Raw genomic sequence first — 17,785 nt, forward strand, 5'->3', positions numbered from 1 at the left:
TATGTAGAGATTTTTGAACTTGATATTTTTTCTCTTTAAAAAAATTTAAAAATCTCAATAGTTTCTGAGAAAATAAGTGTCTTACCAGATTTCGATCACCTTGTATAACTGGTTATCTCTATTTTTTTTTTGAAATTCAACTCTTTATATTTTCTGGTAGATTTTCCAGTACTATTTTTCTACTTCTAAAAATATTAGAAAAAAATATTTTTGTTTGACTATATGTTTACAATATTTGTAGGTTTTACTCATTAATATTAAGATTCGCCCCTACGAACCACCTCCTAAATATGGCCCTAATTGAACTGGACCCTCTTTTAAATTTATTTTAGTATATCTTAGTTCGCAATGATGATAATTATAATATTATATTATTTATATAATAATATTTTTAATATTTCATTAGTAGTCTCGTTGACCAATTACTTAAAATAATAAATAATTAACTAATAAAACTAAAAAAATAGCCACGTGAGGCTATCTAGTGTACACTATGATGTATTAAACCAAAATAAACATTTAATAAACCGTGTTTATTCGATGATTATTCTAAAAATAGTTTATATAGCGTTCATTAAAAATTGATATAACGTTAAATATAAATATTGTAGTTGGTTTAAACAAAAATTTGATTGATAGTACTAACTTTATAACTAGCACTTAAATTTATTTCGTTAAATAACGTGTAAATATTATTGGTTTTCTGTTATTAACTGTTATATTTTAGCTTCGATGTGAAGCTGAGAAGGTATTAATTTTACTTTCATGTTATTTTTTAATTTTTTTTTTTGTGTCTATAAACGCTCAATCTCAGCTCTCGCTGAAACGATTTTGATGAAAAATACGTCAAAAGATCACAAATCGTATCTAGTTGAAGAAATTACCCTCAAAAATTGAAAAGAATTTCCTCGTTCCCGTAAACGTGGGAAATCCCCCAAAAAATTACAAATTTATAAATCGCTAATTTTCGAATTTTCTTTTACTTAAAACTGCCATAACTTTTTTTTATAGATATCTTAGGTATTTACCTATCATTTGATATATTTTTGTGAACATTTGACCCTTTACCAGCCTACAGGAAGGGTTTCAAAATGGTAACTTATTCACAAAAAATTAACTTTTTCAACTTAACTTTTTCAACTTAACTTTTGAAAATGTTCTGGAAACACTGACACTTTTATACATACTTTAAATTAAAGTTTATGTAATATTCTTTAATTTGAAAAAAAAAATTGACCTCTGGATTTGTCTTCATGGTGAAAATGACTACCGTATTTAAAAATATGCTATTTTTGTGTTAAAATTCTGAGTTTTGTATTTTATATTATTTTAATATACCTGACAAGGGGAGTACACTGATTTTCATAAATATTATATAAATAATATTGATATAGCACAGAAAGTTAAACTTATTTAAATTTTTTTGCTTTTTTTAAGTAAAGAAAAATTAGTTTGAAATTCGAACTACCTTAAATTGCCATTTTTTCAGGGTACGGAATGGGTACGCGCTTGGGGTACAAGGTTCCAACCCATGTATGGCAAAGAATTTTTTGCATTTTTTTCTTAATTCTTTTTAAGTTAGGATAAATTTTCAACTCATTTGATTTTTATCTCATTTAGAGATTAGAATAATTTTATTTTAATTGTGAAGCGATTAGTAGAAAAAAATATTGAGTTGTGTATCTGAATAAGTTCTTAGATACTCTGATGAATATTAGTTATGAAAAAACATTTTAGAGTATTCGATCAGGGATTTGAAATTTAATAATGCATAAAAAGCAAGTTAGTGTAAAATTCATAGATATATTTTCTCAACTCTTAATCTTTTTTTCAAATCTTTAACTTCTTTTGTTGTCAATACGACTAATAAGTAACGTTTAATTGATGGTTAAAATTAGTGTTTATTTGGATGTTAGCAGTTAACAAACAAAGCTGCATATATTTGTTAATTAAAATTGTCTCAAAATATTTCATCTTACAATAAAGATTTCTGTACTTTGACATACGCCAATATTATGTGTTGTTTTTGTTTAAAGCTTATATAAAGTATTATTAATAAATTGTAAAAGTAACAACAGACTTAATAAGACCTTGTAAAACACAGAATATAATCGAATCATGGTTGAAGTTTTTATTATCTTGATAAAACAAAAAAACTTCAGATGTATTTATTCATAAAGATCCATTAAACGGTACTTGAGACATGACATAATTAAGCATGTACTAGTGAGTCTTCTGTTTTATTCATTCACCGTGATAACATGATAACAGTCACTAATCAGAACCTGTAAACATATAAGATTTTTGCTTATTCAATTTTAATTATTTAAAGCACAAAAATGTGTTAATCGTTATTTTAGTAATATTGAATTTAATGTCTAACTGAATACTATTTGAAGTTTTATTTTGTAGTTACATATATTTCATATAATGATACTACGAAAATTTGTCGTTTTCATTATGTGTTTTAATTTAATTTGTATCCAAGATAATTAATCTGTGCCTCTTTCTGTTTACCTAATTGTAGTTTAATGTGCGTTTCCTTGATTTTTTTACCTAAAATTTAACCTATTGATTAACCATGACTTCTGAAATAAGCACAAGAAATCCCCAAGAAGAATATGAGTTGATCCAAAGAATTGGTAGTGGCACATACGGTGATGTTTATAAGGTATTGGATCTGAAAATTAAGCTTAATAAAATAAGTCAAGTTATTATTTAGAGCATTTAGAAGGTATTTATGGACATGATATTTATTAAGTTATTTAATAACTTAAGTAGTATAAATTTTATATAGCAAATTCTAATCTTTCTGTAGTTAAACAGCGGTTTGACAATTATTATTTAAAAATAAATTAAAATAAAAATTTTTACTTGCAAATTAGTATAAATGATTTAAATTTCAATACAATCAAGTACAAAATAGTTTTATATTAAAACTCCATTTTAAATCAGTTGGTGGGACTTGTATTAAATAAACTTAATGGTTGTCAAGCATTTTGGTATTTATATTGATAGATTAAAGTGTAACATTCGTATTGATCATTAATAATAAAAAATTCTGTACAAATTTTTTTTTTTTTTGTTTTTTGTTGTTTTAGAAAATTGTTTTTAGCTATATTAAGAATTTTTATTTATTTGACCTTGGTTCAATTCATAAGTAGTCATGGTACTACCTTTTTTAGATGATAATAATAACATTATTTAAAATAAATTAAAAATTACAACAAATTAAATAAATAAACATTTTTATCAAGTTTTTTCTGTGCTCCAATAATAATATTTATAATAATTATAATATTCGATACACTTTACAATATAAAGTTATGTCTTTTTTTGCTTAACTTAAAAAAATTAATTAATTATTGTCTATATAAATATAAGGACTGTTAATTCACTACCACTTGTTGATGAATAGCGCTCCTACCAAAGGCTAGATCTAACTTATCAACACATGACCGTGAATTATTCTATTAATTTTGTAGATCCTAATACTCTGGCTCACACTAATACTATTGAGAGTTCTTGGGGCAAAATAGAATCTCGAAATAAAAAACAGTAGAGTACCTACCGACCAATGTTGAATGGCTATTTGGTCGAGTACATGTGGTGTAAGCGTTACGGTTCTAATAATTTATTTGAAACAATGCTACAACATATTGCACACTTCATACCCCCAGAATAAAATAATATAATATATAATAATCTAAAAAAAAAAAATCGGAAAAAACAAGTGGTAGTGAATTAACAAAAACGGTCAAATATAATACTAGATATAATTTTTTTGAGTAAAATCATTATGTTTTAAGTAAGAATAGAGTTTAATAAGTTTAATTCATTATTTATTTTTTGTTATTTGGAAATTACTACAAACTATTTTAAACATGTTTAAATCCGGTAAAAGAATTTGAAGAATTTGTTGAAATTATTTTAAAATATGCTAGTATTAATATGATAGTTGTTATTATCGTGTAGTGTATTAAATTTAGTAGAGGATACATTATTTTGGACTTTTATTTACATCTCAGCCATAGGACTTTGTGAGTAAACTATGTTATATATTTATTTTATTTATTTATGAAGTGATCCAATTATTATAACTCACTTAAATACATTTTAGCATCATCCCTTATAGCTTATAGGGATGTTAACTTTAGTTTTTTTAATGACAACATACATATTTAACTAGTTTATAAAATAGAAGATGGTTGGTTAATTACAACTTTTGGCCCATTATCTCAGATGTTACTACAATTTTAAAATATAGAGTGGAGGTAAGACTCGGGTATGACTATTTTATCATTAGATATTTCTCAACTATACTTTTTCTTCAATCCAGGTATAGGAATGTTTTATAACTTCCGAAGTACAGGTCTAAAAGTTGTTATTGACCTGTCATTTTCTTAATGAAATCATTTTCTATTTTCTAAGTCAATTAAATATGTATGTTGTCATAAAAAATAAAATTATTACCCCTATAAGCTATAAGAAATAATGCTAAAAAATAATTAATAATTGATAAATAATAAATAAATGTAATTTTAAAAAACCAAATTTTTTTTTACAATATTGCAATTTTGTGGCAAGTTATTATGTAGTTTATGATAAATAGATCATTCTGTATGTCTTATATGTATTTTTGTTGTTGATGAAATAAGTTAAATTATTATTATATGGAAAAACTATAATCATTATTATTTAATGGTTTAAATTAGTTATTAATAACTAATAACAAAATGACAATTGTAATTTGAAAAATTTATATTGGGTTAATGTCAATTTTATATTTATATATATATTTTTTTTGTTTTTCAATCCGAAGATTGGTTTTTAACAAATGTTTTACAATAAATTTACAATGGCTTCTCCATTTTTCTCTATCATTCGCCATAATCTTAAGCTCCCTGTAGGAAGTAACTCCTGCATCCTGCATTATTTGACTAATGTACCTCGTCCTAGGTCTTCCCCCTGATCTTGTACCCTCTATCATTCCTTCAATTATTAAACTATGTAATTCATCTTCATGTCTCAACGTGTGTCCTATCATCTGCTATCTCCTTCTCTTTATAATATCAATCAGTGTTCGTTTTTCATCTATTGTCCTCAGGATGTCTTCATTTGATCTTTTATCAGTCCAGCTTATTCTCTACATCTTTCCCCAACACCACATCTTCAGAGCTTCTAACATATCTTTTTCTTTCTTATTAATTGTCCAGGTTTCACTTCCGTATAATACCACATTCCAGACGTATGTTTTTATGAGCTATTTCTTCATCAATATGTATATTGCATATTATCAATTCCAAACTTAAACTGTTATATTATTATCATGCATTTATAAACATCCACTAGTAAAAACTATATATTCAGTTAGCAAAATTATCCAATATTCTAAATTATTAAAATAGATTTCCAAATAAAAATGTTGCTACTTTTAACCAATTTGTAGGTATTTTAATTACTTTTTTGTTAAAAATGTCAATTATAATATTTTAAACATAATAACTAAAAATAAAAAATTACAACTGTATTTACAATTTTCATAAGATATAATTTAAAATGTGATGGATTGTGAACAAATGTATAAGTATTAAGTATATATTATATTTAAAAGATTAAAATTTAATGTAGTTTTTAAATAGTGGTTTGAAATAATAAGACCTATCCAAATTTTTAGGCCAAAAGACTTTCAACGTCAAGTTTAGCAGCTATAAAAGTTATAAAATTAGAAGCAGGTAAGATAAGATTAATTTTAATTTATTGATTAGCAATTGACAATTTCACAAATTTTAGGTGATGATTTTGTTATTATACAACAAGAAATATTGATGATGCAAGATTGTCATCATCCAAATATCATTGAGTATTATGGTAGCTATTTACGTAGGGATAAATTGTGGATTTGTATGGAATATTGTTCTGGAGGATCATTGCAAGATATATACCACAGTGAGTTAGTTAAAATAATTTTATGTTGTAAATAACATACAATTTTCAGTATTTATATAAATGTACTTTTGTTTATTTTTGAATAAATAACTAATTAAAATTTAGTTTTAGTATGAATTATTATTCAATATTTTGATCATTGACTTTCTGTATACTTATATGTGTGTTGATTTTTAAGTAACTGGACCATTAAATGAATTGCAAATAGCCTACATGTGCAGAGAAACCCTTAAGGGCTTGGCTTATTTACATACTATGGGCAAAATGCATAGAGATATTAAAGTATATATATTTTGTTTAAAATATTTTAATAAATTATTCTACTTTCTAAAATTTTTGACCTGTGTGTACTTTTTTTTTAATTTATAATTTGTATGTAGGGTGCCAATATATTACTAACAGAAAGTGGTGATGTAAAATTAGCTGATTTTGGGGTGTCTGCACAAATTACTGCTACTATTAATAAACGAAAATCATTTATTGGAACACCATACTGGATGGCTCCAGAGGTAATTGTGTATTCATTTTTATCTTTACATAAAAATTATATTATATTTCGAAAATAATGTAATATATAATAATATAATATAATATCACTCTTCCTAAAGGTGGCAGCTGTAGAAAGAAAAGGAGGTTATAATCAGTTATGTGATATTTGGGCTGTGGGTATCACTTCAATTGAATTGGCCGAGTTACAGCCTCCTATGTTTGATTTACATCCTATGAGAGCTTTATTTCTTATGTCCAAAAGTGGTTTTAAGCCTCCAACTTTGAAAGAAAGGGACAAATGGTATGTTTGTAAAATGTATTTATAAAATTTTTAATAGTTAAATTGTTATTTGTTCAATTTTAGGAGTCCTACATTCCACAATTTCATTAAAGTAGCATTAACAAAAAATCCCAAAAAAAGGCCAACAGCTGATAAACTATTAATGGTAAAACAATATTGATATCCTGTCTTGATTTTTTCTTAATAAATACTATTTAAATTATATTACAGCACTCTTTTTTTTGTCAAGAGATGAATAAAAGACTAGCAATAGATCTTTTACAAAAAGCAAATAATCCACAAGTACAATCTTTTATAGATATAGATCCTGATGATGATGTAAATATTTTGAAACTATCAGTGTTTTATTATTGTAAATTATTTCAATCATTTTTTTGTTATAATTTAGATAATATCCAATGTTCCTCGCCGTATCGCATCAAGAGTGACTGTTGATCATAGAGGTATTTTTTTGTTTATTAGGTTATCAAAACAGTTATCTTTAGATTAACTTTTGTTACTAGACTCTTATATTCTTATTTTACTTTGTCAATATTTTGTTGTTATTATTGTTTATGTTTATTTTTTTAAGACTTTATTAACAAAATAATCTTGATATTTTTTCTAGATATTTCTGATAATTTTTCAAATATGTCACATAGAAACAAGAATGATTCTGCTACAATTTTAGACACAAGAAATTTAGAAAATAACAAGAAAAGTGTTTTAGTAAGTGTTTATTATTTTATACTTTTTTTGTTTGGATATTTGTACCTTTTAACATTATAATAATATTGATTTGGCTTAATACTTAAAAAATATAAAGAAGTATAAACTACATAATATCTTTTAGCGAAATAATGACTGTGATAATTCTGGAGGATTAGACTGTACTTCGACTGAAAAGTAAGCTGTTTTTTTTTTGTTATTATGCATAAAATTAGTTATTCACTAAATAAACACCTAAATTTATTCTGTTATAGTATTTTAGTGGGAATATAAAAATTAATCATGATATACTTATATCACATCATGTATATATTGCTTTGATCTCTTTAGTAGCACTCATTTTGTCATCTATTATTTATAATTAAGCTTTCTAGTCTTACCATCTAGTTTACATAAATCTACTAAATAAAATTTATTTTCCCTATTCTTGTTTCTAAGTTTAATTTATATATATCTTCATTAAAAATTATTTTTTAACAGTACATATATTTTAAGAGATAAATTCTTTAAAACCCTCACCTGATAATTACGTGTATATTCATTTTTTTTTTTTTTTTATGCCATTTTTATAATTAGTTGCTTATGGCTAAATTTTAACAATTGATACAGCACCACGTTTCTCTCAGCTGCACATCACTTTATCCACCTAAATGAAAGTTTATCGGGATCTGAATCATAAGTATAAGGTTTGTCTCTACAACGCCTCGAGTTGCGGGATCTAATCCCATACTATTTTTTATTTCACACGATTTCCGGTATACTTTCTATCTATTCCCGGCGGCCATGTTATATTAAAATACTAGTATTCACTAATTAAACTTAAAAAAAGTTATCAATGGTATCTGAATTTGTTACAAAATACCGGGTATTGATTTAATATTTATTCATTTTAAATAAAGAATAGGAGGAGCTACAATCTTTGCTATACTTGATTGTTTTGATGTTTTCTTAATTTTTAAATTGATTAAATTTACGACTGAAACTGAAATTCCTTTTAATAATTTATTTTATTTTCACTTCTGTATAAATAAAGTGTTACATTATTTTCATTCAAGTGTAAAAATACATTAATTTTATTTATTCATCTTACAAGTATCTAAGTTTTTTTGAAATATTATTGCATGAAAGTTATAAGATTTCTTTTCTTTCTTTTATTACTGTCTTTTTCTTTAAATGTTTGTATTCAGTAACTACATATGTATATTTATATTAATCAGTAATGTTTAAACAAAACCAAAAGGAACTTGAGGTGTTGAACTTGATTCAAAAATTGATCTCAAATATAAAAATTTGAACCATATTTTTCTTTGTAAACTGTTTGAAAACCGAACCAGTATAAATATTTATCATGAAAATGTTTAAAAATTATGTTCGATATTGTTCAGGTTTGACTGAAAAATTAAAAGTTTAGTTTGAGTTTGATTTTAAAATTGAAAGTTCAGTTAAGGTTTGGTTTGATCCTAAATATTAGAGTTAGAAACATCACTAATATTAATGTACAGTAGTTAATTATGTAGCTGTTTGGTAATTATTATAGAAATTTCTGAGATACTTTTTTGAACATTTTTTATTTATAATGGGAAAAAACTTGGAGCTTATCTATTAGGGCCTGTTGTACAATCTTATATAGAATATTTCTATTAAACCAGCTAAAAAATTTTTCATTGGATATTTGTTCATTTCTACAGGAGTCTTCTGCAAAACATTGATGAAGAACTTAAACTGAGGTATGATAGACAATTTTGTCAATCTCGCACTGTTTAAAAAAACATTAAATTTTTTGAATTGCAGACTACACAATTTATTTTAAAATACATAGCAAATATAAAAATAATATTAAGAAGCACATTTTGTGGAATTCAGCTATCATTTACTTAATGCACTAATCTTATGCTTTCAAAAAATTGAATGAATACTAATATTAATTGACTAATGGATATATATGACTGTGTTCATAATTTTATTATGAACATTAGAAATGTTTTACTGACCCATAATTTTTTTTAATAGATATTATTAATTAATTAAAATTTTAATGGTGATTAAAGAAAAATGGCATGTTTTTGTTTTAATTGGGTTTATATTGCAATTATGTTTATACATATTTTTTGTAATTTGTGGTGTAGTCAATAAAGCTAAATATAAAAATTTATTGTACAGCTGGCCCTTAATTATTTTTAATACTAATATTTTTTTGAACAAACTAATTAGACAAATATTATTTAATTTTTTAAGAGGAGAATATAATTGTGTTTTTTATGAAGATAGGAATAGAAGTTATGAAGATGTGTGAGTATTTTTATTGAACTAATTATATAATTTATTTTTTCTTTGTAGTGAAATATAACCAACTTATTTTTTTATGGTTAAAATCAAATTTAATTTAATTTTTAGATCTACATTACCAATGCCTGAAAAACGTTGTATGCCTCTTTCATCTAGTCAAAATAACCCCATAATCAACAAAGGCTGTGTATATCAAAACTTAAAGAGTACATTGATTTCTGAATTAATAAAAACTTAAAATATTTTTAAAATTATATTATAATTTATATACTATGCATTTTTTTAGATAGTCCTTCTTCTCCTAGACGACACAATTCTCTTGATGAAATCTTAGCACTTGCTACTTCAAGTATTTCTATAAATGGACGTCAAAGGTCTTTTAGTGATAGTGGAGGTATTTTTTTTTTTTTTTTTTTTAATGCTGAGAATATTTTATCTTTAAATTAAATTTTTAATAGGAGAAGGTCCTGAACCTGATTTGTTAGCTGATACTCCTCCTGTTCCTCCTCGTCGTAGGGACCGTAAACGTCGTACGTCTCCTCCAAAACCCATCAGTAATGGTTTGCCGCCTACACCTAAAGTTCATATGGGTGCATGCTTTTCTAAGGTAATGTTATAGTATATTAAATAATTAATAAAGAATGCCACTTTTAAAAATCATGTTCGGTTAAAATTTGAATTGTTTTTTTCTCTTAGAGTAAAATAGTACTCTCAGAAAGAACAGATTAAATTTAATGGGTTTGTTATCAGTGTAACACATAATGCTCTAACAAACAGCAGCCAATATCATTGATTACATGACAAAATCTCACTACTCATATTTTGGACAAATTTATTTATTTGATAAATCCAATAATTTTAATTATTAAAGAATTTTTTAATACAATAGCTTAAGTGGTCAATCTCTGTTTTTTACACATATTAATATCATAAGAGTAAAATTTTATTAAAAAAAAATGGAGATATTTTTGACATCTTTTATTAGTTTCTATTTGTGTATTGGTAGTGTATGATGAATTAACAACCTTAGTTTAATGATTAGTTCATTGTAATCTGTAGTACTATTCTGTATTTTGTGTATTGTCGTTGCAGCTGATATATCATTCTTGTTATTAACATATATTCCAACATAGAATTATATGGGTTTATTCTGGGACTTATCATTTTGCTCACTCTAGCAATATTTTATTATAACAGTTTTCAATATAACAGGATGATTCTTTTAACATTAGTCATTCAATTTTTCTTAAAATTATAATTATGTTAAAAAAATCCTTTTTGGTGATCAGCACCAACATAATCTTGTAATGTGCCTCTTTTTTTCATATCATTTCTGATACACTTTTAATAGTCAGCCATCAATTCCGGGTGTCAACTAGCGGCCAACATAATGCTTGAACACAAAACTCTGAGATTAATAGTCTTGTGTTCTACTGACTGAGCTTCAGCTAAAGGAAATACAATCTTTCTTTTTCTCCGCCTTATCCCAACTACTTGGAGTTGGCCAAAAGCTAAAATCTAAAGGAAACACTATAATGTTTTAAAATAAAAAATATTGTTTAGATATTATAATTTTACATCAGTGATGCTTCATCGAAAATATTTAATTAATGTTGTGTCGCTATTTAGGGGTTGAGCCTAAATGTCCATCAACAGTATTCTAAGGGACCAACAGGAGGTATCTGGCTAGGCTTTCCTATTTAATTTATATTCCATTAAAGGAACAACCAAGGGTCGCACTACAGTATTTATATAATACTCTTAGTTAACAACAATATAAATATTTATTAAGTAAAGAGATATTAAATAAATATTACAACCTGCTAGACACCTAGAGATGATATAATCCAACAGGGAGCTGACGGAAACATACACACACTATTTATGTGGTGGTAATTTAATAAGGTAATTTATATAAGACAATGAGTAATGGTCAAGATGATGGTAAAAAGTTAACTTTATTTTTTTAAATGGTAACATATTTTTAATTTAATAAAATGTTTGAGTTTTTAATTCAATAGTAAATGGCATTTGAATTTTTAATGAAACTTAATTTGTTTATTAGATATAAACATTTAAAGTTTCAAATTTTTGAGTTAATATATAGGTATAATACACAAGGGATTACAAATACAGGTAGCTAATTGGTTTTTTATGATATTGCTATCACAGTCACGGATTGTTTATTATCAATTATGACTATCAATAGATATACTTTTTGTATTGTCAGTTAGTGTATTTATAAACTCACAACAATGTACCTTACTATCATTGATAATAACAATGCTGTGTACCTGCTAATATCGATGTCATAAAAAATGTTATTTTATAAGCTAGTTAAGTATATATATATTGCCACATAAAAAAATATAGTTGATAAAATTTTTAAGGAGGATAGACAATAAGTTAGATTTCTCAAATATTTTGTTTAAATTGTATCCATCTATATACAGATGCAATTATTTGATCATTTATAAATGACTAAATAATTTTAGTTGAATTTATGAAATAAAACTTAAGTATAATATTACATATTTTGAGTGTATGTAAAAGAATAAAAATTATATATTTTAATTATTTTGGATATTTTAAAATTACATGAATTACAATAACTGTTTTTTTTTCAAAACTATAAAAAGAACAATAGGTCATATTTGGGATAAAAGTAATGATACAATCATAATATATGTATATTTTTTAGAATAGAATTATATATTTTTTATACTATTATTAGATACAATATTATATTAATAATATAAACATGTTTTTATACATTTTTTTCAAAAATATATCTGGGAAAAAATTATTAACAATAACTTGGTTATAGTCAATAATTTTTTTTCTTACTGAAATTTTTTTGCATAAAGTTTTTGAAAGCTCTTAAAACGTTCTTTAAAATTAATAATTATTATTTTTTTTTCATTTAAGTTTCCATAATGTATACATTTTTATTTAAAATCTGTTTTAAAGCTTCAATAATGTTTCAATTTAATACATAATAATATATTGCATGCTTTTGAAAGGTTGTTCTAAGACTAGGGTTGGAACCCTCTGAAAAATAGTCTTTAAGAACTGATTCTAGAACCAAAAATTGAGAACTGAAAACATAATTGGAACCTTAATTTTATCTTTTTGAAGTAACTTATGCAGAACTGTAACCCATCAAAAAGATGATTCTCAAAAGGTTCTTAAAAATAGTACTTTTTGTATATTTTATTTAAATAATCTGTTCAAAAATTAGATAACAAATTTTTTTACATTTTTGTTCTTGAATTATGTAATTAAAAAAGATAATAACTTTTCGCCCATTTTGGAAGTTGTTACAATTTTAAAATATAGACAATGAGTAGGCTCAGGTGACTATTTTTATTGTTGGACATCTCTTGGCTACATTTATCCTATCCCCTATCCATAAAAATATCATTAACTTCCAAAATACTGGGTTAAAGTTGTTTTTGATCAGTCATTTTTTCATTTTGAAATTTCTCTATTATATAAGTTAGTTAAATAAGAATGCTTTCATTAAAGATAAATTTAATTTACACCTCTATATGGTATAAAATATTAACAGAGAAAGTACTTAAAAGTTGATAAATTAATATGATTTATTGATTTTTGAATTATTATTAAGTCATTTTCATATTTTTATTTTATAAGTAAATGAGTGAGAAATGATAAATTGTCCACTCTGCTTAATTGTTAAATGGCTAACTCAAGTGTATCTTGAGTCTATATTAGGCTATTTTAAATTACTAATATTTGCAATAACTATTGTTTATCTGGTTTATAACTGGTGGCAACTTTTATTCAAAAATATTTGACAACCCCTTGTAGACCCAAAACTACTTATATTTAAAGGTTCGGTATATGAAAACTCAATGATTCCAATCTCTATTTCAAGACATTTCAGAAACTATAAAATTTTTTTTAAATATTTCAGTTAGAAATAATTTATAGATGGTTATAAATATATGTATTAACTAATGCAATAAAAATCATGTATTTGTATATGTATTATAATTCACATACTATTATGAGTGCACAAAATATTAAAATAAATTTTTTTTATTGTGTATGTCAAAATTATTATTGAAAATTATTGTCATAATTCTCTCATATAATTCATATATTAACCTAAAATTTCTTGAAAATATTTTCATTGATAATATATTATTAAAATCCAATATATTATAATTTTAACCATATTTATATTGGACATATACAGTGTCTCGGACGTAATTGATAATGCTTCTAACTTTTGATATAGCTATCATTTTGTGTGAAATGTTTTTATTGAAATAATTTATGTACTCTAAGACTATGTTAAAATCATGTTTTTTATTATTTATTTTTAATAATAATAACATTTTTTCTTTACATTTAATAATACCTATTTTATATAAAAAATATAGTCAAAAACAATTTTAGGACAAGTACTCAATTACTCATAAGTTACAATCATTTTGACACATAGTGTAAGTATGTAGAAATGGAAAGTGCAGCTCATATTAGTGTAAGTACATTCTCCTTGCATTTCATACCCACTCACACATGTATTGAAATGTTTGTAACGCATAAATATTTGTTCTAAAATTGTTATCAATCAAAACTTTTTGTAAGAAAAGAGTTTTTTTGAAATGTTAAAAAAAGTAAAAATGTTTAATCTTAATTATTTTTCTTGTGATAAATAATAAGATCTATTATAATATAGTCTAAGAACACGTAAATTATTAAAAAAAAAAATTCAATAAAATGACAATTGTATTAAAAGTTAATAAGCATTGTCAGCTAAGTTTGAATGAAACACCATCGCCTAATTAAATATATATTGGCTCAATATACACAGAGTATTCCACCACGATTTACTATTTTGACTATATAGACTATTATTAAAATTATTAAATTACATTGGATCACAATATATTACCAAATATTATTTGGTTATTAAGTTATAAAATGCTTTAAATCTGTAACTATTTAGTTTTTATTTATATACAGTTTACTCTTATAAAACTTTTTATATTATTGTATATTCAAGTTTTTAACTTTATCCAGGGCTGGGCTAAAAAATTAATAAGAATTATAATAAAATTGATTATGAAAAATATTTTATTAAGATAGTATTAATATATACTAATATTCTGATGTAATTATTAGTATACATTTTATTTATTTTTGATTATATTGATAGGTGTTCAATGGTTGTCCTTTAAAAATATATTGTACTGCAAGTTGGATACATCCAGAAACTAGAGATCAGCATGTATTTATTGGAGCTGAAGAAGGCATATATAACCTAAATTTAAATGAATTGCACGAAACTGCAATTGATCAATTATATAATCGAAGAACTGTTTGGTTGTATGTCATTAAAGATATACTCATGTCACTATCAGGTAAATATGTTCTTAAATTTTATATCATTGATGAGTTATTAATATTTTTTTATGTTTGGTTCAGGGAAAACAACTCAATTGTATAGACATGATCTTTTAGCATTACATGGGAAGCAAACTCATAGATTTTCCCAGCACATGACAAAATTTCCTGAGCGTTTAGTACCAAGGAGATTTGCTTTAACCACTAAAGTACCAGATACAAAAGGTTGTATAAAGTGTTGTGTTGGACGCAATCCATATAATGGGTACAAATATTTATGTGGAGCCATGACAAGTGGCATTTTTATTATGCAATGGTATGATCCTCTTAATAAATTTATGCTGTTAAAAGTAAGCATTTTTTTTTTTTAATTTTCAAGAAAAAAATTATTATATTAACATGCTATTTTAATATTTATTATCTTTAGCATTTTGAATGTTCTTTGCCATCACCTTTAAATATTTTTGAAATGGTTATTACTCCTGAGTTAGAATATCCATTAGTCTGTGTTGGTGTTAAAAAGCCAATTGGGCCTGTTAGAAAATCAATGAATTTAAAATTAGAACTTATAAATGTTAATACTGGTGCTAGTTGGTTTTGTTCTGATGATCAGTATGATTCAGATAACACAGGTTTAATATAATTTTTTTTGATCTTTAATAATTTTTTATATTAAATGTATAATTTCATTACAGGAACAGTTATACAAAGAAGAGACATAATGGACGTAGTTTGTGTTTGCCAACTAGATACTGACTCTTTTCTTATATGTTATAAAAGTATGTTATTTATTTTAACATATTAATGTAGTTTTTAAAAAAATTAAAAAAAAAAACAATTTAAAATTATGTTACAGATGTTATAAAAATCATTAATTTGCAAGGAAATATAAAACAAGAAAGAAATCAAATAAATCAACTTTACTTCGATTTTGATGTTGAGTCAATAGGTTAATAATAATTTATATTTTAATGTTTAAATTGATTATTTAAGTCAAAATACTGTAAAATTAACATTTTTCAGTCCGTTTGTCTGATAGTATACTTGCATTTCATAAATATGGAGTGCAAGGACGAAGTTTAAAAAATGGTGAAGTTACTCAAGAGATTGTTGATAAGAGTAGAACTTACAAACTTTTAGGATCAGATAAGTATGTTAAATTATACAATTAAACTAACATACTGAGTGCTTATTTTTCAAATATTTTTTTTGAAGAATTTTATTATTGGAGTCTCACATGGTATCAAAAAAAAATGATGATGGTGCTGATTTATACATTCTTGCTGGACATGAAGCCAGTTATTAATCCAATTTTATTACATTACTGTATTATCTCATTTTTTTGTTATTCATTCAATTAGGAATTAATACATAATAATGTTGGTGAAATATCATTTTTACATTAGAATGAATTGGTGTGGCATCATATAATTAGCATATTGTGTCCTAAATCATATGTATTTAAATATAAATGAAGAAGTTTATGATACTCTATTTTGTTGACATTCGATTAGATCATAATATATTTATATAATATATCTTAATATATTTATATACTTAGTATCATTAAGTGAAATGATTTTATAAATTATCTGTTTACCTGTTAAATATAATACCACAAAAACTAGTAGGTTGTGAAAAAAATAATTTTGTGGATTAAATTTAATGTCCTTTAATTCATACTCCGGTTTATTAATAAAATAAGAAATTAAATATTTATTATTTGACTCATAAATCATTTAAATTTTGAGAGAATTTAAAGAAAATTTGCATAAAAATTAATTCAATGTAACTTAATGAGTTAATAATTGATTGTATATATTTTAATTTCTATAAAATTGTAATTATTTGACTGATATTAACATTCCCTTTTTTGTAGCATACATTTTTAGTTAAATAAACATTTTAAAAATAAAATAAAATACTTAAAAAATATAGGCCTACTTTTACATTGTTCGTTTTTATATATTTTAATGGAATTTCTTTTTTTTAATTATTTCTCTTTCAAAATAAATGATAATATACGTTTTTCCCTTAAATCCATTTTCATTCAATGTAATAAGTATTTTAAATGCAAGTACAAATTAATAATAAAACAGATTTATGTATAATGTTATAATTTTATAATATATAGATTAAGTTAGACAAAGTATAATTGGCCTTACATTCACTTGTATTTTTTTTCATTAACTACATCATTTTACTTGTAAATTTCATTTGTAACCATATTATATAATTATTTAGTTATACAATTGATTGTTACCACATTTTAATACTAGTGTCACTGTTAAAATTTATAAAATAATAAGAAAGATGTTGTAAATTGGAAATCTAAATCATTTAACTGTTAGAAATTATTATATAATATATACATATTATGTATGATTATGACATTGATGTTCTTGCTTTATTATATTCATTGTTCAATGTTTTAAAACATCAGTTTTAAAAGAAAACTTTAAAGGTTAGTTTTAAATTAAATAATGTATATTGCTCTATCATGCAAAAATGTTTTAGAGATTTTAAAATTATTTTTTTTAATTACTTTTAAAAGTACTTTTTAAATTTAAATAAAAAAAATATTTCTTATTAGGATACTAATATTATCTACTTGGTTTATAACTTAAACTTAAATAGTTGTCCCTAAAAATGTCCAAAACAATATTTATCAGT

General features: G+C 24.1%; 1 protein-coding gene across 4 annotated transcripts; it reads left to right on the top strand.

Annotated features, from left to right (window-relative positions):
* Positions 1-2,286: 2,286 nt before the first annotated feature.
* LOC126898543 (mitogen-activated protein kinase kinase kinase kinase 5) lies at positions 2,287-17,505 on the top strand. Of its 4 annotated transcripts, XM_050672703.1 has the most exons (23): positions 2,287-2,671; positions 5,678-5,735; positions 5,794-5,949; positions 6,128-6,231; positions 6,330-6,458; positions 6,558-6,739; positions 6,803-6,884; positions 6,950-7,057; positions 7,128-7,182; positions 7,347-7,447; positions 7,572-7,624; positions 9,136-9,174; positions 9,683-9,736; positions 9,842-9,939; positions 10,020-10,127; positions 10,192-10,340; positions 14,925-15,129; positions 15,194-15,462; positions 15,540-15,744; positions 15,808-15,891; positions 15,969-16,061; positions 16,136-16,262; positions 16,328-17,505. In XM_050672703.1, the coding sequence occupies exons 1-23, from the start codon at positions 2,582-2,584 to the stop codon at positions 16,416-16,418; spliced, it is 2,640 nt and encodes an 879-aa protein (XP_050528660.1). In that variant the 5' UTR covers positions 2,287-2,581; the 3' UTR covers positions 16,419-17,505. The 4 variants fall into 4 exon arrangements, with proteins under 4 accessions (XP_050528660.1, XP_050528662.1, XP_050528661.1 ...); XM_050672705.1 differs by lacking the exon at positions 9,683-9,736; XM_050672704.1 differs by lacking the exon at positions 9,136-9,174 and having other exon boundaries at positions 2,288-2,671.
* The last annotated feature ends 280 nt before the right edge of the window (positions 17,506-17,785 follow it).

The sequence above is a fragment of the Daktulosphaira vitifoliae genome, unplaced genomic scaffold, assembly GCF_025091365.1.
Source record: "Daktulosphaira vitifoliae isolate Bord-2020 unplaced genomic scaffold, ASM2509136v1 Scaffold_2, whole genome shotgun sequence".
Lineage (NCBI taxonomy): Eukaryota > Metazoa > Arthropoda > Insecta > Hemiptera > Phylloxeridae > Daktulosphaira > Daktulosphaira vitifoliae.

Excerpts from the sequence above, each read along its gene's own strand:
- LOC126898543 (XM_050672703.1), top strand. The coding sequence starts at position 2,582 with ATGACTTCTGAAATAAGCACAAGAAATCCCCAAGAAGAATATGAGTTG. Across the intron at positions 7,183-7,346 it reads AGTGACTGTTGATCATAGAG|ATATTTCTGATAATTTTTCA; the intron begins GTATTTTTTTGT and ends TATTTTTTCTAG. Across the intron at positions 16,263-16,327 it reads AAACTTTTAGGATCAGATAA|AATTTTATTATTGGAGTCTC; the intron begins GTATGTTAAATT and ends TTTTTTTTGAAG.